This window comes from Metopolophium dirhodum, chromosome 1 (assembly GCF_019925205.1).
Source record: "Metopolophium dirhodum isolate CAU chromosome 1, ASM1992520v1, whole genome shotgun sequence".
Classification (NCBI taxonomy): domain Eukaryota; kingdom Metazoa; phylum Arthropoda; class Insecta; order Hemiptera; family Aphididae; genus Metopolophium; species Metopolophium dirhodum.
Window position 1 is genome coordinate 109111179 of NC_083560.1, and position 25316 is coordinate 109136494.

General features: G+C 28.5%; 4 protein-coding genes across 4 annotated transcripts; 2 read left to right on the plus strand and 2 right to left on the minus strand.

Moving 5' to 3' along the window:
* The first annotated feature begins 3562 nt into the window (after positions 1-3562).
* On the plus strand, positions 3563-8744 carry LOC132936938 (uncharacterized). Its single transcript, XM_061003754.1, has 4 exons — positions 3563-3746; positions 6105-6442; positions 6804-7062; positions 8307-8744. The coding sequence occupies exons 1-4, from the start codon at positions 3615-3617 to the stop codon at positions 8583-8585; spliced, it is 1008 nt and encodes a 335-aa protein (XP_060859737.1). The 5' UTR covers positions 3563-3614; the 3' UTR covers positions 8586-8744.
* A 3838-nt stretch (positions 8745-12582) lies between these two features.
* Positions 12583-18089, plus strand: LOC132949766 (uncharacterized). Its single transcript, XM_061020835.1, has 7 exons — positions 12583-12699; positions 12743-12938; positions 15486-15601; positions 15840-16022; positions 16189-16432; positions 16628-16823; positions 16904-18089. The coding sequence occupies exons 1-7, from the start codon at positions 12583-12585 to the stop codon at positions 16905-16907; spliced, it is 1056 nt and encodes a 351-aa protein (XP_060876818.1). The 3' UTR covers positions 16908-18089.
* On the minus strand, positions 17680-20024 carry LOC132949772 (uncharacterized). The gene is made up of 4 exons (XM_061020845.1): positions 19583-20024; positions 18101-19492; positions 17758-18008; positions 17680-17700 (listed from the first exon to the last, which is right to left on the minus strand). Exons 1-4 carry the CDS (start codon positions 20022-20024, stop codon positions 17680-17682), a joined length of 2106 nt encoding a protein of 701 aa, XP_060876828.1.
* A 140-nt stretch (positions 20025-20164) lies between these two features.
* Positions 20165-23803, minus strand: LOC132949780 (uncharacterized). The gene is made up of 10 exons (XM_061020858.1): positions 22775-23803; positions 21619-21693; positions 21432-21530; positions 21262-21363; positions 21092-21193; positions 20929-21030; positions 20753-20857; positions 20581-20682; positions 20411-20512; positions 20165-20331 (listed from the first exon to the last, which is right to left on the minus strand). Exons 1-10 carry the CDS (start codon positions 22878-22880, stop codon positions 20165-20167), a joined length of 1062 nt encoding a protein of 353 aa, XP_060876841.1. The 5' UTR covers positions 22881-23803.
* Between the last annotated feature and the right edge of the window lie 1513 nt (positions 23804-25316).

Sequence of the window (25316 nt, forward strand, 5' to 3'; positions counted from 1 at the left end):
GGTCAACTGCACGAACTGAGTTTGTACCTAAAGAAGCTGATCAACTTAAAAAAGCCTATACAAGTATGTTACCAATATCAACAGCTAAGTACAATGATTTGCAAAAGTTATGCAAGCAAAATGTTATTCCTTCTCAATACCATGCTTGGTATGCTTCTCTGCCATCCACATTAAGAGTGTTAGATTTAAATCCTATACTAGAAAGTGATTATGATGAGACTTCAGAATAAAAAATATGTATTATGTATTTCTATTAATTTTTTTTTTTATTTAAAATCATTCTGTTAATTACATTTTAAAAGTGAAAGTTTTTTTAATTTATATTTTATATTTGTTTATGCATTTTATTTTATTTTGAGAATTAAATTTAAATTCAGGACTTGAAAGAAATTCTGATAAGATTTCAGAATAAAAAAGTTATTACATAATATTTTTTTAAAGTTTTTTATTTTATTTTAAAGTATATTGCTTATGTTAATTTCTAAAATGTTATTTTAATTGTTATTCTTTAAAATGTTAAAGTTTATGCATTTTTTATACCTATAAATATCATTATAATATTATGAAAAAATATAAAATGTTTCCTATTGATTATAAAAAAATAAAAAGAATTAAATTGTATTAAAATGAGTTTTTATATTATATTATTTAGATTCTGCAGGTCAACAATTAGATACTTGCAATACACACTAAGTCCATGTAAACTATGCAAAAGTCACTAAGTCCAACTTAGTAAATTGTATTTTAACTATAATAAGAATAATACAATTCACAGTGTAATATTGTTTACAGCCATTTATAAATGACTACTTTACTTAAGAGAAAATCAATTAAAACAAGCAAAAAAAAAATTTGGTTACATAATATTATGGAATTAAAGGTTGGAAAAATTGCAAAAGCTCATACTCAAAAATCATGTTTTTGGACTTGGTGTGTTTTGCATGAACGGGGACGATATACGGGTCTAGTTCGTTTCGCCGCGATCATTTCGCCGCGATCATTTCGCCGCCGGACTATTCGCCGCCACTGTTTCGCCGCCGTTCATTTCGCCGTGATCGTTTCGCCGCCGTTCATTTCGTCGCCGTTATTTTCGCACCCGGACTATTCGCCTTGACTGTTTCGCCGCGATCATTTCGCCGCCAGGCTATTCGCCGCGATCGTTTCGCCCCCGTTAATTTCGCCGCCGTTATTTTCGCACCCGGACTAATTTGTGTGGATTGTTGTCACAATTATAATATACATTTACCATCCCCAAATGATCTAAAAAATTTGCCACTCCGGGAAACAAGGTAAATTCCCTCTCCCTCCTAAAAACGAGCCTGGGCATAGGGATCAATTATTTTTTTAAATTAGAAGAAATAATGTACTAAACTATAAAACAAAAAAAAATCAAATGAAGGGTGCTGAAAACTACGTATAATATCAGTGTGTGCCAACGTGTAGCAAGTTCTTTAAATTGATGGATATTTATATAACAATAATTTATGTTGTTTATTAAATAGTTATATACCTTTTATGCATGTATATTGTATATACAAACTGTATTTACGTAATGTGTTAAATATTTTTTTCGTTGGTAGTATTAAATTCTTAAAGGTGTCCCCTTTCCCCGAGACCCCCCTATGGGCGTTCCTGGCATAAGCCTAATTACAATTGATATTTGGTACAATACTATTACAAAAAAAGTGTTATAAAGTTAATATAGGTAATCATTAGTAAATAGTTTAGTAAAGTATACCTATGAGACGGAAATGGAGGCTAGACATACTACGCCAAAGTGGCTCATTTAAACCATAATTAGTACAGGAAGTTGGATGATTAAAAGTACCAGGATGAATTTATGTTTATATTTACTCTAATTGGTTTTATATATTATGTGACAATATAAATTAATCGTGGTTTATACTAATGGAGTGGCGGTGTGAGTTATTAAATTATATTAAAGTAACTTTTTTTCAATTATATTTATAGAGTTTTAGGTATATACAAAATAATTTCATTCCTAATCAATTGATTTCATTTTAATGAAATTCAATCATTCTCTGTCCATTTGTACGACTGTACACGACACAGGTCTTAGTTTGCCGTTTTTAATTTTTGGTTTTTGTGTTCTAATTCTTATACTTTACAACTATAATATGGAAGTGCTTACAAATCGAAACAAACAAATTTTTCTCTATGAAGGATATCAATATATTTTCGATAAATTAGGGGCAGACCAAGTCACTAAATTTTATAGATGTCGCAGACGTGACATACATTGTAAAGGACGCATCATGGTTAGTATCAATGGTGTTATTGAAGTCACTGGAAATCACGGTGGTCATGATGAATTACCAGCAGGAATAGAAGTAAGTGGAGTTCTTAAGTATTAAATAGGTGTATAGGGTTGAATAGGAATCAGTGGCGGATCCAGGGAAGTGGGGGGACAATTTGGGTGATCCCCCCATTCTAAAAAAAAGTTAAGAAGTCCCCGGTGTTTGACGTAATTATTTCAAGGGTAGGCCTATTTATTTTGCGTGTCCTTAAAAAATCGCCCCTCCCTTATCTTGGCCAGGATCCACCCCTGATAGGGATAAGATTATGGCAAACATAATCAATAATCAGTTGTTAGTATTAATTATCTTGTATTTAAATACTTTGTAAATAATATGTTTTTTAATATTATAGATAGCTACGACGATAACTAATATAAAAAAAAGAGCAATGGAAACAATGGAGGCGCCAGCTGTGGCCATTAATCAATGTATAGGTAATTATCAACAAATATTAAACCATACTTAAATTATTTTATTTTAGCCTAACCATGATTATATTTAAGAGGACGTTATACCAGCTTTGTTGACAGTCTTGTAGACAGTTTACACGTCTGTAAAGTGAGAAATTAAATTATTTGACCAGTGATTTTGATGTAGACCAATAATTATATTTAATAAAATATTCTGTCACGAGTTATTCACGAACTATATAATTTTAAAAATGATTATTTTTTTACATAGCTAGGTATAAGTGATATAACTCGCTTTAAAATTTAAATTTAAAAAAAAAACCTCTGATAAAGCACAGATAATTAACATTTTAATGATAGATTAATTAAGAAATCTTCTACATATTAAATTTTCAAGTATTTTGACCCAGCAATATTTTGTATCAACATTTATAAATAAATGCTTAAAAATTGGTGAACAATTTTGAAAAAAAAATATGTATCGTTATTTGTAACGCCCTAATTGTAAGTGAAAAAGTAATATGACAGGATACAAATAATGTTATGTAACGCGAATATAATTTAAATAACAATATTTAATGTAAGTAACAAGTAATTGCATTATTTTTCAAAAGTAATTTATCCAACACTGAAATTTAGGCATAAGTCATGTGTTTACAAATTACTATTTATTTTGAATAACTATATTATAAAAATATTACTTATTAGTATGTAACTATGTCTGTAACAAAAAACTTAAAATTTAATTTTAATGTAGACTGGAATTTTTCTTTTTTTGAATTTTGTTAAAGTTCAAAAAGTTTAGCATTTCTTGCATAACATTTAATCTGTACGGAGAGTTCGGCGTCTCAATGGTCCACCAATTCCCGTTGCTCCATTAACATTAATGGAATTAGAAATTCCCGAGGAGTACAAGCAGTATGAAGTTGAACCTGGGTCATTCGAAAATTTTCTGCTTTGTGACACTGGACCTGGCCCTAATAGGGTTATTATATTTGGTCACCAAAGAGGATTGGAGGTATAAATGTTTACATATTTTTTATATGGTTTTTAGATTATTACGAACAAAATAAATGGTTTGTTAAAACATGATTTTATATTTAAGAAGTCGCCCCAAATGCGGTGTCTCTGTCTTACAAACGTCTGTCTAACAATTATTGTTCGTTTGAATAATTAATTTAACTCTGTCATAATATGTTATATATTACAGTGAATTAATCTATTATAAAATTTAAACATAAAAATATTACCTATAGTGAACCGCATAGATTTTTTTTTTATATTTTTGGTGTAAAGTGAGTTATGAGAATTTTAAAAATCCTTATTGTGTTTGTATATTCCAAAATGCGCATAACTTACTTAAAAATAAAAATATAAAAAATAACCTATTAGCTTAAGTGCTTAACTAGAAAATATTCTTATTTATTTTGAACGAAGTGATGAATATATTGATATTACAACGATGTGTTTTTTTTTTTTTTTAAATTTTTAAATTGTTTGTGTCTGTCATCACTATCATCACGTTTTGGAATAGAAATAGTGCTTCGATTTTCGGACTCAGCCCTGTTTCTGATAGGAAAGTGAATCTATTTGGTACCTTGGGGAGGGGGGGGGGGGGTAAAAAGTTAAACATTTTCAATAGTTTTCAATAGCGTCAGGAAAAACCCTAAAAAAAGTAACGGAAAAACGGGAATTTTTACGCAAAACCAGCTTTTGACAAAATCGATAATTTTATTTCACTATACCTCAAAAAACAATAATTGTAAATATTTGAAATTTTCACCAAATGTTTATATTAGCGTTGTCTATACACGGTTAAATGTTCGAAGTATTTTGAATTTTTTTGAGCTATTTATAGACGATTTAAATTTTCAAATTTTCTAAGAATTTGTTTTTGAAATATCGACTAAAAAAATTTGGCCGCCCAAAAAATCTTGAAAGTTTAATACAAGGTTTCTTATAAGTGGTTCTTATCAGAGATAAAAAAAAAAATCAAAAATCGTAAGTCACAATTTTTTTTATAAGCGCTTAAAGTTCAAAATATTACGATTTATGTCAAAATCGCGAAAATATAATATATGTAATTTTGTAGTTAAAAATTCATAATTTTTTTTTTTAAACCTAAGATTCAAAACTGTAACACAAGTTTATCTATATGTTTTCTTTCAAGTAACAATAATAAAAACTCGAGCGTAATTTTAGATAACATTTTTATTAACGTCTGAAATTTAAATTTTTACAAAATTGCGTAAAATAACGGTTTATCCAAAAATGTTTAGATTTTTTAGATATTTGTTATTATTCAAAAAGTAGAAGTCGTAGAAACTTGAAACTTTTACCTGATGTTTAGATTGGTATTATCTTTAAATAATTTTATTTTCAAAATATTTCATTAATTATTAATCTATTTATAGGTAAGGTTATTTGAAATATTCAATTTTTTAAATTTTACTTGAAAATTTAATAGAAGATTGCACATGAGTTGTTCTTACTGTCATTTAAAAATTATTGTAAAACATAGGCACAATTTTTTTTTTATAAACGTTTAAAGCGCAAATATTGACAAAATTCGTCAAAATCATGAATATTTTTAATTAAAAAATTACCCAACTATACCGTATATATGTAACCACCAACCTGACCTAATTAAAAAATAAATTACTTGTTATAAAATAAAATATATAAAAATATTTAAATATAATATATCCTATAGACTGACAAATCATCTCCGTTCAGAATCGTTTTTCGTATATAATGATACCTATCATTGCATTATTTAACACATACATTATTATGACCTACTCTAGACTAAGGTCCACCATAACCCCTAATGTACAGCAGAGTGAGTTCCCGATTTTTAAATTTGATAATAGGTCAATTCACTGTAATACTAAATATGACAGAGTTAAATAGATTATTCACAACGAACAATTTGCTATGCTTTTGTGCCGACTGCCGACCTCTTAAACTATAAACATTTATTTTTTTTACATTGTATATTATATACCTATTTTCATCCAGATAGACCTAACCATATATAGAAATAATTTTCGGGGTGGGCTACAATAGATGGAAACTAGTAAGTGGACTAACACCTAGCACCTATAGGTACTACTAAATACAGAAGTGACTGTAATAATGTGGGGGGCTATGGCTCACAACCCCCCCCCCCTTTATATACTCCATTCGTTATAACATATATTATGAAGATAAAACTGAATAAAATAAAAATTATACTTAAACATAAAAAAAAAAAATATATTAATAATGTTATACACTATTATACAGTTAGGTAGGTATACCTTGATTATATAACTAATAGCTCGCTTTTTTAGAAAAAAAAATATGTATTTGTATTTTATATGTTATAATTTAGATACTCACGACAAGCAATGAGTGGTTTGTGGACGGAACTTTTAAAATTGCACCAAGCCTATTTGCACAGGTATTTGTAATTTTGGCCACTCGTAATGGAGGTGTCCATACATGCATATATGCACTATTGCCAAATAAAAATCAGACAACGTACAGCAGACTATTGGTTGAAATTAAAAATCTAGCTCCAGGAATATTAGCTGGGAGTATTTCTGTAGATTTTGAAATAGCAATTCACAATTCTTTTAGAACTGAATTTCCTAATATTGAGATACGTGGATGTTTTTTTCATCTATTGCAAAACCTGAAAAAACAAGTGGCAGCTGTAGGATTGATGGCGTAAGTTAAATGTTTTATGTTATTTAAATGGAGTATAATATAATAATATTAATAACATATTAGGATAAATCAATGTTAGGGCTTAGATTTTCGGAAAATATATGTGAGAATAATATTTTTAAATCCCATAATTTGATTTTTAAGTAATAGAATTTAAATTTGAAAAGTTTTAAATTTTAATATATTTTTAAACATTTTATTTATTTAAAAATATGTATATGAAAATTTAGTTTTTGTTTTCATTCCGACCAAATAATCAATACATATGAGTAATTGTATATACAAATAAAGTATGTTTAATAGTTATTAGTTTAATAATATACAATAAGTTGATTTATTATTATATCATTACTCCATTTAGAGACTACAGAAATGATGCAGATTTTAACCTACATGCACGCATGATAACAGCGTTGGCATTTGTCCCGCCAGAGGACGTACCTAAGTATTTTGAAAATCTCAGCATGGCAATTGAAATTATATTTCCATCGTTACAGCCAATCCTTGATTGGCTGGAAACGTACTATATTGGAATGCTGAGAAGGGAAGGAGTTAAGAGAACACCAGCTTTTCCTATTCCAACCTGGAATTTATATAACAGAGTGTTAGCAGGACAAATGGTATGTAACATAGTTGAATCCTTTCTTTTTTCCCTCATTTTTTGTTATATGCAATTGGAACTAATTAGATTTGAAGATGGGAACCTATATTGTTAATATTATTAAGTAGGTACTTACCTACATAAGATTTCATTAATAAAAAGATACAGATTATCTGGGGGGGGGGGGGGGGGGCAAGTTGATGACACCTTTATATATTAATAATAATTACCTACAGATTTATCATATTTTATCCATCATTCATTACCTAATTGTTTTTTTTTTTCATAATATAATAATTCTTATGATATGCCACCCATTCTTTAAAAATATTGTGAACTAGGTGACAATTTATTTTTACTGTGTAGGCAGTAAAATTGTTTAAATATAAATGTTTTCTAATTCTAGCCTTTGTCGACATTTTTACGATATTATTTTATATTTTTAAGTCACTTTTACAATGTTTTTAAATAATTTTTGAAAGTATCTTAGGACCTTGTTATTATATTTTTACTTGAAAATTTAGGTTACACTTTTACAATTTTAGAAACCTTTATAATATTAAATATTGGTACCTAATAAATAATAATCTGATATCCGTTCATAGTAATTAAGAAAAATTAATCAATTCTACATGCTTATTTAAAATTATTGTGCTGGTGCCAAATCATGAACCAGACCGACACTGGTATTCACATGTATTTTTGCAGGGGTATACAGTCTAATCTCAATAAATTCGTCCAAAATCCCAAACAAATTTGAAATAAAAAACATATAAACAAATGTTACGAAAACATGTTTAACTTTTTATGATTTTCATAAAAATTATGAGTTAATATTAAATAAATTACTATTAGAGTTTATTTAAAACAAAATTATAGTTTTTCTAATTCTTCAATATCATTATTAAATTGTATGTATACAAATCATGTATACCAAGTTATTTTTATTTCATCTAATTCTTAGTTTTGTTTTTATGTTTAATTTTAAGTAAAACCTTCAATTCTGCATAATCCCAAAACCATTCACAACACAGTTTTTTCTTAAATTAATTAACTACCTATAATTCAATTTTATAATGATAATATAAAGTTATAATAGTTATAATAATTATTTAATTGTTTTTTTTTTAACTCACTATAAATGTATTACTGGTTTGGATTTTTAAATTATTATGTATTTTAAAATTTAATAGTATAATATTGTTGATACCAACTTACAAATAATTGTTATTATTTTTATGATTTGCTTATGTGTTTTAACAGAAAACAAATAATATTGCTGAAGCAGCTCATAGGAGACTCCAGGCCCAGCTGAGCATGTCTAACCCAACGATTTGGAAATTCATAATAGAGCTCAGAAAAGTCCAGTTAGAGAGAGACATATATTATGAATTTCTCGTTGCGGGGAATCAACCACCACCTTCGAAAAGAAAATTTGTTGACGCTGGAAACCGAATTCTGCACTTAGTACAAAATTATCGACACCGCCAACCCATTGAGTACTTACGAGGACTAGCACATAATTTTATTATGGACCAGTAAAAAAAATAACCTAGCAATAAACCTAATAATATATCTAACTGCATTGAATACTTTTTTACATTTTTCCTTGTACTTATATTGAATATAAATATTAAATACCCAAACAAATCCATTCCTAACTCCTCCAAAGTCCTAATTCCTTCGACCAAATTGTTAACTTTAATTACAATATATATTAATATTGAGTTAAGTGAACAAGATAAACATTAAAAATAATTCTTAAATATATAGGTATTTTACTCACCCCAATGAGATGGGCACAGAAAAATATGGCCAAGTATAAGTGGCTTGTACTTTGGTCTATATACCTACCTAATATTGACTTATAAGTCAATATTAGGTAGGTATAATTATTATTGTTATTCATATTACATATATGTAATATGAATAACAATAATATCATAGAACTATGATACACATTTAATCTTTTTACATTATTATTCAAAAAACATATTTTCAGTACATATGCGGATCATAGGTGCAAATTGGAGAGGGGGGGGCTTAGCCCCTCCCCCCCAAAAAAAATCAAAAAATCTACACGTTTATAATGCTATAATATTATAAATGAGTATAGTTTTTTTAAGAAGTTATTTTTAGTAGGTACATAAACTAGAAAGCAAGGCTTGCAGGACTTAACGAGTTGAAAATTAAAATTAAGTTAAAACGTTATGTCAATTTTAATTAAGTTAATTAACTCGTTACTTTTTTTTTCAAATTAACTTTTAACTTAATAAGTTGCTTTTTTTCAAGATTAACGTGTTAACTTCGAGTTAATTTTATTTCAAAAATATCTAAATTAAGTTACTTTTCTTCCGAAGAATAATTGCAAATTTTTTAATGTGTTTTTACTTTGATATATCATTTTAAATTTCCCCAGTAATTTTCTTAGACGTAAAGAAAAAACTATCTAATAAACCATATTATGTGTCTGGATTTTTTTTATTTTTGCAAATTAGCAAATTTTAACTTGACACTAAGTTAAGTTACATTTTTTTCAAAGTTAACGAGTTGGCGGAAAAAAATACGAGTAACTTTTAACTTAACTTAACTTAATTATTTTTAAAAATAACTTTAATTTAACAAGTTAAAAAAAAAACGTTAACTTGCCCAGCCATGCTAAAAAGTACATTAATTGTATTATAATTTTAATGATAATATTATAAAAATTTCTGGGGGGGGGCTTTGAACCCTTGACCCCCCCCACATGTATACTGGCTTACCCAAACCCCTGAAATAATGATTGCAAAAAGACCGCGGCGAAACGAGTGTGGTGCGAATAAACTGGCGTCGAAACAATCGCGGCGAAACGATCAGCGGCGAATAGTAAGGCGGCGAATAGTAAGGCGGCGAAATGAACAGCGGCGAAAGGATCGCGGCGAAATGAGGGCGGCGAATAAACTGGCGTTGAAACAATCGCGGCGAAACGATCGGCGGCGAGAATAGTAAGGCGGCGAAATGAACGATGGCGAAAGGATCGCGGCGAAATGAGGGCGGCGAATAAACCGGCGTCGAAACGATCGCGGCGAAATGACCGAGTCCGATAATATACATAGGTACTTACATATATCTAAACAATTATACACACATCATTATCACAAACCCCTGAACATATTATTATACAATGTATATACTTATTACTTACATATCAATAAAACGCATCATATAAATATGATATAACCATACACATACCAAGACATATAATATACTATTAAACATTATACAGTACTCTTCAGTTTTCATTCTGAACTTATATATACATACATACATGCACACATACACATACATGCATACATACATACATACATACATACCCACATACACATACATACATACATACATACATACATACATATATACGAACATACGTTATGCTCATAATATAATATAAGGTACCTACAACATCACACATTCACACATACCTATATACAAATATTATACCATAATATTATATACTTATTACTTACATATCAATAAAACGCATAGGTATATTTATTCATATAAATATGATATAACATACAAACTATAATATAGTATTACACACCATACAGTACTCATCAGTTTTCATTCTGAACTTATACAATAATATTTACAACACACACAAGCTCAACTTATATATTATATACCTTATCATACATAGGCATAGGTACACGCATGCATGCATAGATACATACATTCATATCACATCACATCACACACACACACACACACACATACCCGCGTATGGTATCTAGTAAACTCCATGCACATGTAAGAGTAATAGTGACTTCCGCCCTTAAGAATAACCCTAGAACTTAGTTTTTAATACAAAACATTAAAAAAAAATTGTTTCATATGATTCTGAATTAAAATATTAATATTTTAAGTATAAAATTGTAGACATTTAAGCAGCATTGTAGCCTCTGGTACCTTATGAACTCCAACTTTGTGGACTCCAGTACCGGAGGGGTCACAACGATTACAGAGCAATATACTCCGCGCCACGAGAGAATGCATACGGCGGCCCACCAAAACACGTTCTTTTTCGCGCATCCCCACCACTTTACCAGCACGATCGCCACCCGTCGGAGCTCTACGGAGCACATCGATTTTGTCGGCAGGTGTGTACACTGCGATTACAACAACAAACATTTTTTCATCACGTCGTAGTCGTTTACCGATTTTCGTTTATCAACGTTTCCTATTTTGCGCCCGTTTTTTTGTTTTTTACTTGCCAATTTTACATTTTTAACTCTGTCAATACAATGGACGAAGACTGTGGATCCATCAACATTTCACCGATGAAAAGAAATCCTCGTGGAAAAAGTAAGATTTTTAAAACATTTATTTAATAGGATGTCAGCGCACTGTTTTTTTTGTCTCTGGCCCATGCGCAACATAGGCAAAACATATTTACGCAGAATCATTTTTTTTAATGTTTTTGTGTAATTTTAGAGTAAATCACCTATTACAAAAACGATATAGAATAATATTTTTGAGGGTATATGACACATCGATTTACCTTAATATAGTTTTAAATCAATTTAAACATTAATTTACATGTACTTTTTTTTTGAAGTCGTATACAAAGTAAAATAACAATGAAATATAAAAATGATATGTTCATACTAAAAAAATCTCGAAAATGTAATAATTATAATACAAATAATCATTAGAATTAGTTTATTCGAATATATTATATGAAAATATTTACTTTTCATTTTTTTTTCAATATGTTTTTTTAATGTTCAATAAATTTTTATTTTTTAGTTTGTTGGTTCTCGACAGAAATTGATGATCGTAAACCTTTACAAGACTAAAATGGCTAAGCAAGACAATGCAGACGGCCCAAAATTAAAAGCGAAGGAGATTATTAAGCAAATATCCGAAGAGAGTGGTATAGGGCAAAGGACAGTGAGTGTTACTCTATCGGAATACCGAAATAAAGGCAGTGTATCATCACCTAAACAAAACCAAAATCCGACCAACTGTTACGGAAAAAGTTGATGATTTTGACCCAAAATGCCATTAGGAAAAAAAGTACACGAGTTTTGGCACAGGCGAGAAATTCCAACTTTAAAGAAAATTTTAACTACGGTCAACGAAGATACAACATTACCAAATTTTTCCGAAACAACATTACGTAGACTTTTAAAACATCTCAATTTTGAGTATGTTCGAAAATCTCGTAATAGCGCTCTTATTGAACGAATTGATATTGTGTGTTGGCGTCGAAGGTACTTGGAGTCCATAAAAGAATACCGTCAGTTAGGTAGACCCATCTATTATCTGGACGAGACATGGGTGAATGCTGGTGAAACCACATCGAAAACATGGGTCGATAAAACTGTGAAGTCACCACGAGACGCATTCCCTAAGAGGATTAACGACTGGACAAAAGGAACCGTCCGGTAAAGGAAAACGTCTCATCGTGGTACACATAGGTTCATCTGACGGCTTTGTTGTTGGTGGATTATTATGTTTTGAATCGAAAAAAAATACAGACGATTACCACGATGAGATGAACGGTGATACCTTTTATGACTGGTTCGCCAACATTTTACCGCTACTTCGTGAAAATGCCGTTATAGTCATGGACAACGCGTCGTATCATTCTGTGAAGAAGCACACGTTTCCAGTAAGATCTTGGAAAAAACAAGACATCATTGATTGGTTGACAGATAAAGGCGAGGGTAATAGATAAACCAATGGTCAAGGAACAACTGTTGGATCGAGCGCAAATTTTAAAATCACAGTATAATGAATATGTGATAGACGAATTGGCGAAATCTGCAAATAAAACTGTGTTACGCCTACCCCCGTATCACTGTGAATTAAATCCAATAGAACTTGCCGTGGGCGTCGGTGAAAAATTATGTTAGAATGAACAATCGTACTTATAAAATTAATGACGTTAAGAAATTATTAGAAGAAGGAGTCGAACGGGTTACGCCCGATATGTGGAAGAACTTTGTTGGCCATATCATTAAGGTAGAAGATAAATTCTGGAGGTAGATTTTATATCCAACGAATTGTTAGATGCTGAAGTAACACCACACGTTCTAACAAATTACGGGTGACACGTCTGATTCATATTCCGATTCCGATTAAATTAATATAATATTTTTTAATTTTGTATTTTTGTATATGTATTTGTATATATTATATATTTTTATTTGTATTATGTATTTATATGCACTGACAATAATTGATTAATTTGTAATTTTGTTATGTTTAATTATTTGCGATTTTGATAAAAGAAAAATACCAAAAAAATAGGTCTTGATTTTTGGTATACAAACATAAATTGAATGGTACCAGGTAAATAATACTACAGGTAAATAATAATAAAAAATTATACGAATATAAGTAAATAATAATAAAAATTATACGAATATAAGTAAATAATAATAATAATAATAATATTTATACGTAAATACGCGACACGGCTCGTGTTTCTATTGTGTTACTTGAACCGCTGTATCGCAGAGACCAGTTGGCCGCATGGTGGGGACATTTGGCCTCGAGACAGCGGAGCGCAGTCATTTGGATGCGCGTGCCGTATGCATTCTCTCGTGGCGCGGAGTATAGTAATATTTTAAAATTTCGCTTTCACTCATTAACACGTTGACTGCGTACTGACGCCAATATTGACGTCATGATGATCAATCAGCAACGAGGAAACACATTTAAAATAAATTGTTTAATTATTCCCAACATGTGGCTGAATGTTTATATTATATTTATTTAGCGTGGATTTAACTCATGTTTGAATTATGTATACATACTAATCGTTTAAAAACACTTATTATTTTTTTTTAGAAGACTTGTTTTACTTTTATGATACCTACGCACTGGGTGAAAACTGCAAAAAGACATACCTACACAGTCAACGTGTTAAGTATTTGAACACATAATTTTCCTTGTGACAAAAACACATCATTTGTGACTTCCGGTGACGGAGTTTTCAGTGTCACTCTTTAGATTATTACAAAAAAACGTATAGAGCTGGCAGCAGCATAGAAGACTATGTGTAAAATTCAAAGTAATTTGTGGACTCCAGTACCGGAGGACACAACGAGTTTAGTGCGATTGTAATATTTAAATTTTACTTTAACACTATATACCTATACTTATATAATATGTACTTATAAAAAATTAAGAAGCATTATACACTCCGGTACCTTATGGACTCCAAATAGCTAAAACATTAGGTTTTAAACCTACATTGTTACATCTGAAGTCAACAAAAATATTATACTGACCTACCTACCTAACATATCTAGTGTACACAAATATAATATAAATATAAAGTTTGTCAGACTTTGTCTAATATATGCCAATTTTATGAACTAATAATTATTTGCATTTCATGAAAATAAAATACTGACATAATAATGACTTAGTGTTTTTGTAATAGTGGAGAATGGGCCATGGGCGCAACTAGGGGGGGGGGGGGCTTGGGAGTGCTTAGCACTCCCAAAATCAAAATTAGCACTCCCAAATTTTCTGTACCGATTTTTTACAATATCGGTAACAGTAACACTTCTGATTTTATAAATAATAATTAATTGACTGGTAAAATTGGTAAATTATCAAAATATTGTTTTTCTAATTTATTTTAACCTCTAATGGTCAATGGAAACATCAAATACGTTTATTAATTTGGGTTTATTACCTATTAAAATGTACCGTGTACACAATACGTAGAATCAATAGGTTTTATTTTAATACATTTTTCCTAGATTCCCGACCAACGCTCAACAACCGCCGTTAATTTTATCGTCAATATTATAATGGCAGAAGTATGTACTATTTTGTATATATCTGATATCGTCGCACCTTGCCACCGCTCCGTTAATAAGTTTGATGAGGAGGGAGTGAAGAGTGTACTGTAGGCATAATTACAATAAATTAATAATAGAATCCAATTTAATACGACGTTATCGAATACGGATTTATTTATTTACCTACGTCTTGTAAGCAATAGGTATTTCCATTTGGGTACAGTAATACGGGCCCGTCATTCCCCACTATAAATGTCTATAATAATATTGTTTTTATTTGATTTTGATTTTACTCTCTTGTTAGTTAGTTGGTAGGTACTTGATGATAAAAATATAGTCACCACATTATAGTTATTTTACATTTGGCTGCGTGTTGCATGTATATTTTATACAAAATACAAATATACAATGTACACTTGCACAATGCACATCGTGGTTTAGCGGACCTGCCACATTTTAGATCAACTGAGTTAACGATTGACGATTGTACGTATAACATACTACATTGTCCGTATTTATGTTCTGATTCTTGAACTTCTTGAATTTAAATAAAAATGTTTAGTATTTTTAATAAAAATAAAACAAATTCTCGTGTCACCACTAAAAATCCTACTTCTGACGAATGACCAACTTCTAGATGAAGATAATATTGATGATCCCATTAATCCATCGATCAATAAAATAAATGTAGTTGAACACAACTGCAATGATTTGGGAAACATAGAAACTGGACCTATACGCCCCATACTAACAGTAAGTGGATTTACTATTTGTGCTTATTTATGATTTATTTTTAAAGTACCTAAGCATAGATTTATTATTATAATATTATATGCTTAATATTTTAAACATCCATATTTTAAGAAATTACACTTGTTTATTTTATTTGACACATTTTTTTTTTCAATTTGATGTTTAGAAAAGGTAGTAAATTATTGTGTATAATAATTTTATAGGTATCAAATATTAATTTTCTTTTTTTTTATTTCAGGCATATCCAAAAACAAAATTTGGTTCTCAGTTTAGGTCATTCAGCAGTGAATATTTCAATACATATAAGTGGCTTGAATACAGTATTATGTGCGATGCAACATTTTGTTATGCTTGTCGGATGTTTGGTAATAAAAATATGGAAGATACTTGGACAACAATAGGATTTAATACCTGGCATAAAGTAAGTTTAAATAATTAATTTGAATAGATTTAATACTTCAAAATGCTCAACTTGTGAGTTAGATTGTCTAGGGAAGTCGGAAATTAAAATTGTGCATACATAAATAAATAAAGATTTATTTGATTTTGAAAATTAAATTGTATACTTACTGTGTTATTTTATATAGCTTTCAGAAAGATTGAAGAAACATAATACTTCTAAGAGCCATTTGACATTTGTTTCAAAACTGGCTCTTAGTATATTAGCTAAAAAGTCTGGAAGTGTACTATCACAACTGTCTGCTGTACATCAAGAAGAAATTAAGCAAAATCGAAACTATATCTGCCATATTATAGATATAGTTTTATACCTCAGTAAACAAGGAATGGCATTTCGAGGCCATTGTGAAAAAACTACTTCACTTAATCAAGGTAATTTTTAAAAATAATATTATATTAGCCTTTTTTTGAATACAATAAAATAAAATATAGAATTAAGTTTTGAGCTTAGCAAAATAAACATTAGCTTACAGTATAGGATTAATTTTTTTTCTGGGTTTCAACTTTAGATTTATATTTACTTATTATTTAACTATTTAAAAATAAAAATTAATAATTCATTTTAAGGTAATTTCAAAGAGTTATGCAACATGTATGTAAAATCAGTACCTGGATTTCAAAATATGCATAACCGGCATGTTAATTATACTAGTTGGAAAATCCAGGATGAAATTATTCAATTATGCGCCGATGAAGTTAATGAAATTATTGTAAATGAGGTTTCTTCTGTTGGATTTTTTGCTCTGATGTGTGATGAAGCAAGGTAATTAATATAGTCTTGCATGTAGGATTAATATTTAATATTCATATATTTTTAGTAAAAACTTAATATGGGCAATACAGGTGATCTCAAAGACTAAGATTGATAAGTAACTGTTTCATCGTACAGCTGATTTCTTATTGTATGAAATCCTAAAATTATTGTTCCCGCCATATTATGTTAACAACTGATAACACCATTTTTTTAATTTCCTTTTTAGTTTTTAAGAAATTTGCATTGTTACAACTTACATATTTATTATTTTGCTTTTCGAAAAAAAATGATGTCAAGTGTTTATTTCAACTTATTAAGTTAGTTATTAACCCGTTTTATGATAAATGTTATGTAGTTTAAGATGCTTGCAGTTACACTTACAAAACGCTTTGTTAGTTAATTTATTGAGATACATGTACGATACCCAATTAAAAATTATTTATATTCGGCCAATACCAGTCAAAAGTGAAACTACATAGGTGACATTTAAAATTACAAGTTTACTCTAAAAGGTATTTGTTTATTCTTTGGTTATTTCTGAAATAAAATGTCTTATTAATTTTAAAATATTTTGTTTAGGTATTTGTTAATATAATATTATAATTTAAAAACAACCATTTGCAGTTTTTTTTAAAAATTAAAATAAATTATAAAAAATAATTTTAAAAATCTCAAAGTTAAATATGTTGTATTTTATAAGTTCATAAATCAATATTGAATATTGACTTTAGTTTCCGAGTTATATATGGTAAGATATAATAATTTTCCCTTATGTGACCACCATGCACGCTCCTCTCTCCACTACATTTTATGATTTCTACAATATTATTAAAGGTTTTAATATATTATTTAATTACCATTTAATTTAATATAACTTCACTGTTTCCTTTATTCAACAAAATAATATGAAATTTTATTTTAATGTTTTTTTTATAATATTTGCCACTTGAAATTTGATTTTCTTCCAATCTCTGTTTTTGAGAATAGGCTCATTTTTAATTGCTAGTAAGCAATCGTGCTGTTGAGGAATTTTTCGGAGTGCAATAAATTTTCCAAGTGATCGTTTGATTGCATTTATTTCAGCCATGGTCCATTTTATATAATCCCCTCTTTTTTTGGATTTTTTAGCAACTACTGTGATTGAGTTTTCTGTCTCACTGATGTTCATTCGAACATGGTTTTCAAACAAGTCACCTATAAAAGTGAAAACAAATAGTATTAATAATTTTGTTTTATAAATAAATGATACAAGTTAAAACCAATAACTTATGTAAATAAAACCTTACTATTTTCAATTGTATCATCTTCTTTTTCATCATCTTCTTTTTCATCTGATGAACTTTCATTTAAATCATTTGGAATTATAATGTCATCAAATTCGTCTAGTGTTTTTCCCTTGAGTTCGTTAATTTTACCTGATTCTGCAGCAAGCAATATTTTACTGACACGGCTAAGTTGCAAAGTATTGTCCGGAAGTCTATAATACTCATTGTGAATTGCCAAGTCATGACCCATAAAATTAGCCAATTGTTCACGATCATTAGTTGTTAGATTTAATAATTGTGTTATTGTCGCAACATGTTTTCTTAGTTTTGTGGAAGTTAATAATTGTGGTTGAGCTGCTCCACATTTAATAGCTGCACTTCTCAGGCAATCTGACCCCCTATACACTCCTACAGCAGTGTATGGTATAGCAAAAAGATTTTTATTTTGTTCAAAAATATGTACAGAAGCTCTCATATCCAACATTAAATCCAAAGATTTTTTCATGTCTGGAGTTAACAAAACAGGTACTCCTCTGCCTCTTTTACCTCTTATTTCAAACCTTATAAAACTATTAGATAGTTTTGACTCAACTTCAGTGAGAGATTTCAAAATTTCTTCCTGCATTTTTTTTTTGTCTCTATTTAAATAATCTGTTATTTGTATTCTTTCTACTTCACCTGATCTTCGTCTGTTTAGTAGTATTATTTGGGTTAATAAAGTTTTACAAAATAATTTATATGTCTCTTGGTTAATTTCTTTTTGTTCATCAACGAGATGAGTTACATTTTTTATTTGGTTTAACAAATAATTGTGTAGTACTGTAATATCTTTAGCATCTGGGAGGTTTATAGTTTTATTGAATTTTTTTTTTGAAAGGTCCTGACAGGCGTTAGATGAAATTGAAAATTTCCATTCTTTTTGAAATACTGTAACAAAATTTTTTATTTTATTTATTTTATCTTGAGAAGAGCCTTGAATAATTGATTGGCATTCTATGATATCGGCACATTGCAGAATTGTATGTCCTAATTTCAGAGCTATAGATGGGTGAATGTAAGAGTTTTCAGTTTCATTGTAACCACTTATTTCTTTTGCAGCATTGACAATTGTTTTAAAATATTGGGGTACTAAAAAATCTTCTAAGTTTTTTAGTTCTGGAACTAATGTTCTTAATATCAATAAAAGTTTACTGATTTGTCTCATGCGTTGTGATATATACGTTTTTAGGTGTTGTTCACGATGATTTTTTAGTAATCTAGCTCCAAATGCACATATCAGTTTATCGTTTTGAGCTGTAAAAGATATATTGTCATATTTCATATGAATAAAAACTTCAGCAGTTAATTGCTTGAAATCATCTGTATCTTGTAACAGCATAGCGCATTGAGACTGTACATTTCTTCTTTTTGTAACTTCATTATTTTGTGATTCGTCGTTAAATTTACATTTATTAGAGTGCCGAAAAATAATTTTTTTCTTAAAAAACTTTAAACAGAATTTACACGGTAAATAGTCATTGACAGCCACTTTTTCAGAAGATGTAGGTCGTCTACCAACTATAAGTGAACCCTTTTTTTTTTCTAATATCGTTTTATTATAGTGAAAGTTTCCTTTATTTTTCAGAAGTTCTAATTGTCTTAAGCGCTCTTTTGATTTTTTCGGCAATAATATAAAAGATCTAACTTCAGTTTCTAGTGCATGCTTGCGTTCAACATGACGTGGAAAATTGGTTTGTAGATTTTCACAAAAAATACAGTATACTCTCTTATCTTTAACATTTTTTTTATAGTTATAAGAACATTTTCTAGCTCTTTGGACATCTAATTCTATTTGATGAACAGCTACCGTATTGACTATATTTATGTTTGTATTTACTGGTGAACAAGGAGGTGAAAGTACTGTATCTAAATCATCTGAATCACTTGTTTCAAAATCCAAGTTCATTTTATCATTTGCATATGGTGTATATTCTGGACTATTGAAACAATCAGAAGATGTTGATGATTCTGACCCCACAAAATCTTCAGTATTGTTGGATGTAACAATTGTACCAATAATATTCTGTTCGACAGCCTGGCCTTTAATTAAATAAAAAAAATACATACGTTAAATATTAAATATAAAATTAAAGAGAAAAATTGCTTACTAGAACGCACAATTGGTTCATCCATATTGTGAAACAACAAATCAAAAATCTCACAATTTTCTGGTGCATCTATTTTATTTAAATCATTTTGATCAACAGCTTGTCCTTTAATTAAAAATAAATATATATTAATATAATAATGTTAAAATTCAATATAATAAAACTAAAGTCATAACGCTCTTACTAGAGTGCACAATTGGTTTATCCATTGACTGTTCCAAGTTAAACGTTTCACAAATTGTTGGTGCATCTACTTTACTTAAACCAGTGTGCTCAACAGCTTGGCCTTTAATTAAATAAAAAAAATACATGAGTTAATTATTAATTATAAAATTAAAGACATAATGCGCTTACTAGTATGCATGCTTGGTTTATCCATTGAATGTTCCAAGTTAAACGTTTCATAAATTGTTGGTGCATCAGTTTTACTTAAATTATTGTTCTCAACAGCTTGGCCTTTAATTAAATAAAAATATATTATTGCTAAATATTAAATATAATAAAAATAAAGAGATAAAGCACTTACTAGGATGCATGGTTGCTTCATCCATAATACCAAATATCAAATCAAAAATATCACTATTTTTTGTTGAATCAATTTTACTTAAATCGTTCTGCTCAACAACTTGGCCTTAAATAAAATAAAAAATATATTTTTGTTAAATATTAAATATAATAAAAATAAAGATATAACACTCTTACTAGAATGCATGATTGGTTTATCCATTGACTGTTCCAAGTTAAACGTTTCACAAATTATTGGTGCATCTTTTATACTTAAATCAGTGTGCTCAACATCTTGGCCTTTAATTAAATAAAAAAAATACATTAGTTAAATATAAAATTAAAGACATAATGCGCTTACTAGTATGCATGCTCGTTTTATCCATTGACTTTTCCAAGTTAATCATTTCAAAATTTGTTGATGCATCTATTTTACTAAAATCATTCTGCTCAACAGCTTGGCCTTTAATTAAATAAAAAAAATACATAAGTTAAATATTAAATATAAAATTAAAGAGAAAAACCGCTTACTGGAATGCATGATTGGTTTATCCTTTGACTGTTCCAAGTTAATCATTTCAAAATTTGTTGATGCATCTATTTTACTAAAATCATTCTGCTCAACAGCTTGGCCTTTAATTAAATAAAAAAAATACATAAGTTAAATATTAAATATAAAAATAAAGACATAATGCGCTTACTAGTATGCTTGCTTGGTTTATCCATTGAATGATCCAAGGTAAACATTTCACGATTTTTTATTGCATCAATTTTCCCACTTTTTAGATCTAAACTATGGCCTTTTTTTTTAAAAAAAATATATTTATTAAAAAAAGCAAAACTGCTGCATCGCGCCTGCACGTATAATATGTTCACGTTAGCACTTACTTGAATGCACTATTGGTTCATCTATCATATGGTTTATGCTCTTACCAGCTAAGAACCTTTGTATATTTTCTTTATCTTTAAAATTTAAATATAAAATTAAAAAGTTGTTTCTACTAACTTAATCAATAAAATTCTATTATTTTGAAATAACTATTTATCTCAGACCTAGGTATATATTAGGTAGTGGCTGCCTCGACACTTTCAAATGGTTAGGCACCTAACTGAAAAATTTTACTTTTTAATTTGGATAGATTTACTCAAGTTGATAAATTAGTACCAACTTGTAGTTAAATGTCTAACATGTGAACTGTGTAAGTAGGTGTGGTGAAGTATTTATATTTTATTAATAGATTAAATTGTATAAATAATATAAATAAAGTAAAAATTATAATAATAATTATACTGTGTTTCTACTAGTCGTATACCTAATACAGTGTATGGACTTGTGATTAACCCCAAAAAATGGTGGATAGGCATAAAACTGCAAATCATTAAAATATCTATTTTTCTTATATTTTTTTGATGACTGAAAAATTAAATATCAGTATTATATGATAAGAGTTGTATCTTTAGTATCTACCAAGATAGTTTAAAAAAGTATGTAAAATTAGGTACCATAATTAAAACAAAATTTGTATTATTTTATTCAGAGAAAGTTACCTACCTACCAATAAAATTAAATCATAATATTTTTAATTACTTAATATTTATTTAATTAGATCTATTATTTATTAAAATATTATTAAAACTCCAAACCGAAAAATTTTACGATAAGCGCATATTTAGTTTCCTAGAGATGTTCATTATAATATGTACAAATGTACAATATAATACATAGTACTTATAATCAATGCCCAATGGTATAACATAGATCAATGTGTAAATACTCTAGTACTTATTGGGTGATATATTATAATATTATATTATAGATTACCTACCTATATAGAATTAATAGTTATATATGTATATAATTTATTATTTATCATGATTAAATTGTTATATGCCCGTATGCATAATCAATTTTTGTGTCACATAAAACATATACCTAGTTTAACATATCTTATGGGACACCTAAATTTACTATGAATACGGGAAATAGTCTTATTAATATGTTTTTAACTATCAATGAAAAATGAAAAATAAATAGAAAACTTACTTCCTTTTTTTAGCACCTTAGCTAAATATGATTTTTTATTAACCCATTTCACCATATATTTTTTGCCAATCACTATTTTACATTTTATTGTTTTTGAAGGACACATATAGAAAACATTATCATCAGTGTATTGAACTGCAATCCATTCTAATTAACAAAATATAAATTATTATTTTTACTACTTTCTAAGATTTTAATTTTAATAAATTCAGTACCCTAAGTAAATACAATTTATGTAAAAAAGAATTTTAAATGTTCGTAATAGATATTCAAAAAAAAAAAATCTGTAAACAGTTATTTGATTTGTTATGCAATTAGTTATTAATTTGCGTGATGAAAATGTCTTATGATATTATGAAATTTTGAAAAGTAATTACATGGATGTTTGTATACCATTGTTATAATAGCATTATTTACGTATTACCAAAAACAACGTTTTAACTATAATAATAGGAACAATTTTAAATTTTGAACCAAACCAATAATATATTTTTATATTTTTGCTAGTCTTAAAAGGAACCACTGCATTTGTATTCTCTGACTTACAAAAGCGTAACACAAAGCATTTACGTTTAGTAGTTCTCGTGGAGCTTTTTTAGTTTTAAATTTTAATATTTTAGTGAATTTATCCATTTTTAGTTTTAAAGGTAACAACATTTTATGTGGTACGGTGGGAGTATTTTTCGAAATTTTTATTAAATAGTTTTAAGTGTATACATTTTTATTATAATTTTAAAATGATCATATTTTGCTTAAAAATTTATCCGTAGAAAAAATACTTATACCAAACCACAGAAAATCTTGTTACTTTTAATTTTAATAATAATATTATTATTATATAAATGCACTCTAATATTAAAACTTTTAAATCTAACAAAGCTACATGAGATCTATTGAACGTAAAGCCGCGTAGCGTCCTCTTAAGTCTATAATTAAAAATTTATATTTCTCAATTGATGCACATTGAACACTACACACCCATGTCGATGTGGTGTTTTACGTACAATTGATTTTACTTAAAGAAAAACGCTATCGTTCTGCACCTGTAATAAATTATATTTCAACCCCCCCCCCCCCCCCCCCCAAATAAATATTTGTAAATCCCACCTGCAAGAAAACTACTAAATCTATTTTTTGCGTTCATATAAATTCCGCCACAGATGATCAGATAAAAAAATGGGTAAATCAGAAACCTATCTGACGAGTGTAATAAGTAATAACACTAACAGTAGGTATCTATATGTCGCATTTTAATTCAATGATAAGTCATTGCATACGAATAACGATTCTGAGCGAAGCTCTATAGGTACTATAACTAAGTACCTACCTAGTAACTTACTCGTAGTATTACGGTAAGGCAAATTAATTTTTGTCGAATACATTTCATTAAAAAATGTCATTGTATGTTAAAAATATAATATTATAGGTCTTAGTAACGTTTCAAGTATGTATAGTGTATACCCACAAATAATATATTTAAATTACAACAAAATAACTAAAGTCATGATTAAAGTTTTGGCAATATATAAAGACATAACATTACTAAAAATATCGTGACTGTAGGTATTTTTGATATTTTTTATTTATATATGAAAAACTTACGAGCAAGAGAAACCCGGTATTTAATTTTCAAGGATTTTGACGAACTTTGAACATTTTTCTATCTAAATTTACCTAGGTATATAGAAAATAAAAACTAAAAAATATCGAATACCTTTATCATATGTATATATCTCTAAAAGAGTTCAGATATTTTTAAAATGTCATCAATCATCTTTAGTAAAAATTTAAAGTACCTACCAATTCATTCTTATTTATTTTTAAATTAAAAAAAAAAAAAATTTAGTCAAACATTGATGTTGCATAAAAATTCTCGTTATACCTCATTGTAAAATCAATAATATAGGTATTCATCACTTCGCTCAGAATCTCTAGAAAAAAATTATTGGTTACAGCCTTACGGGTGGTATTTACTTTCACTTCTATATACCTACCTATCGTAAATTATTTAAAGGTAAAATAAGCCATTAGGAGCATATATTTTATACTCGGGTAAAATAAATTTAATTATGTATGAGCAAATAATATGTAAAATCTTATTCGATGTTATTTAAAAAACAATTTAAGTAGAAATAGCTTACCTTCTTGTACATCTTCTTCATTTGCATGGGTATTCTTTAAACGATTATTTTTTCTCGTTAACATAGTTACAACCTTATTTGTATTCTATTATATAGGTACTTCACGAGAAAAAACATTAATTTGAATAAACACAAAATGAAAAAAAAACTGTTAAAAAACAAAAAAAATTGTTTAATCGTTGACACGAGAAAAACAGCGAAAACAAAACATAGGTATAATGAAACGCGATGGTCAGTCAGACAATCCATAAAGCCACCTTCGACAACCGTGGAAAGAATGATTGAATCTTTAGTGACGTACAATGTAAGCTCCTACTATGTTATACTGTCGTCGTTCACTCTCGTCATGTACGAATAAGGGATATAGATAAAGAACGATAAGACATTTGGTGGGACACTAT

What these genes read in the sequence shown, in the direction of transcription:
- LOC132949766 (XM_061020835.1), top strand. Translation starts at nt 12,583, where the DNA reads ATGAACGGTGATACCTTTTATGACTGGTTCGCCAACATTTTACCGCTA. An exon ending in GGGCGTCGGTGAAAAATTAT is followed by an intron (nt 12,939 to 15,485) that starts GTTAGAATGAAC and finishes ACCAACTTCTAG; the next exon opens with ATGAAGATAATATTGATGAT. An exon ending in CTATACGCCCCATACTAACA is followed by an intron (nt 15,602 to 15,839) that starts GTAAGTGGATTT and finishes TTTTTATTTCAG; the next exon opens with GCATATCCAAAAACAAAATT.
- LOC132949780 (XM_061020858.1), bottom strand. Translation starts at nt 22,880, where the DNA reads ATGTGTCCTTCAAAAACAATAAAATGTAAAATAGTGATTGGCAAAAAA. An exon ending in TAAACCAATCATGCATTCTA is followed by an intron (nt 20,858 to 20,928) that starts GTAAGAGTGTTA and finishes ATTTTATTTAAG; the next exon opens with GCCAAGTTGTTGAGCAGAAC. An exon ending in TAAACCAATTGTGCACTCTA is followed by an intron (nt 20,332 to 20,410) that starts GTAAGAGCGTTA and finishes TTTTAATTAAAG; the next exon opens with GACAAGCTGTTGATCAAAAT.
- LOC132936938 (XM_061003754.1), top strand. Translation starts at nt 3,615, where the DNA reads ATGGAATTAGAAATTCCCGAGGAGTACAAGCAGTATGAAGTTGAACCT. An exon ending in GTCACCAAAGAGGATTGGAG is followed by an intron (nt 3,747 to 6,104) that starts GTATAAATGTTT and finishes GTTATAATTTAG; the next exon opens with ATACTCACGACAAGCAATGA. An exon ending in GAGTGTTAGCAGGACAAATG is followed by an intron (nt 7,063 to 8,306) that starts GTATGTAACATA and finishes GTGTTTTAACAG; the next exon opens with AAAACAAATAATATTGCTGA.
- LOC132949772 (XM_061020845.1), bottom strand. Translation starts at nt 20,024, where the DNA reads ATGAACTTGGATTTTGAAACAAGTGATTCAGATGATTTAGATACAGTA. An exon ending in AGATGATACAATTGAAAATA is followed by an intron (nt 18,009 to 18,100) that starts GTAAGGTTTTAT and finishes TCACTTTTATAG; the next exon opens with GTGACTTGTTTGAAAACCAT. An exon ending in AGAAAATCAAATTTCAAGTG is followed by an intron (nt 17,701 to 17,757) that starts GCAAATATTATA and finishes TGTTGAATAAAG; the next exon opens with GAAACAGTGAAGTTATATTA.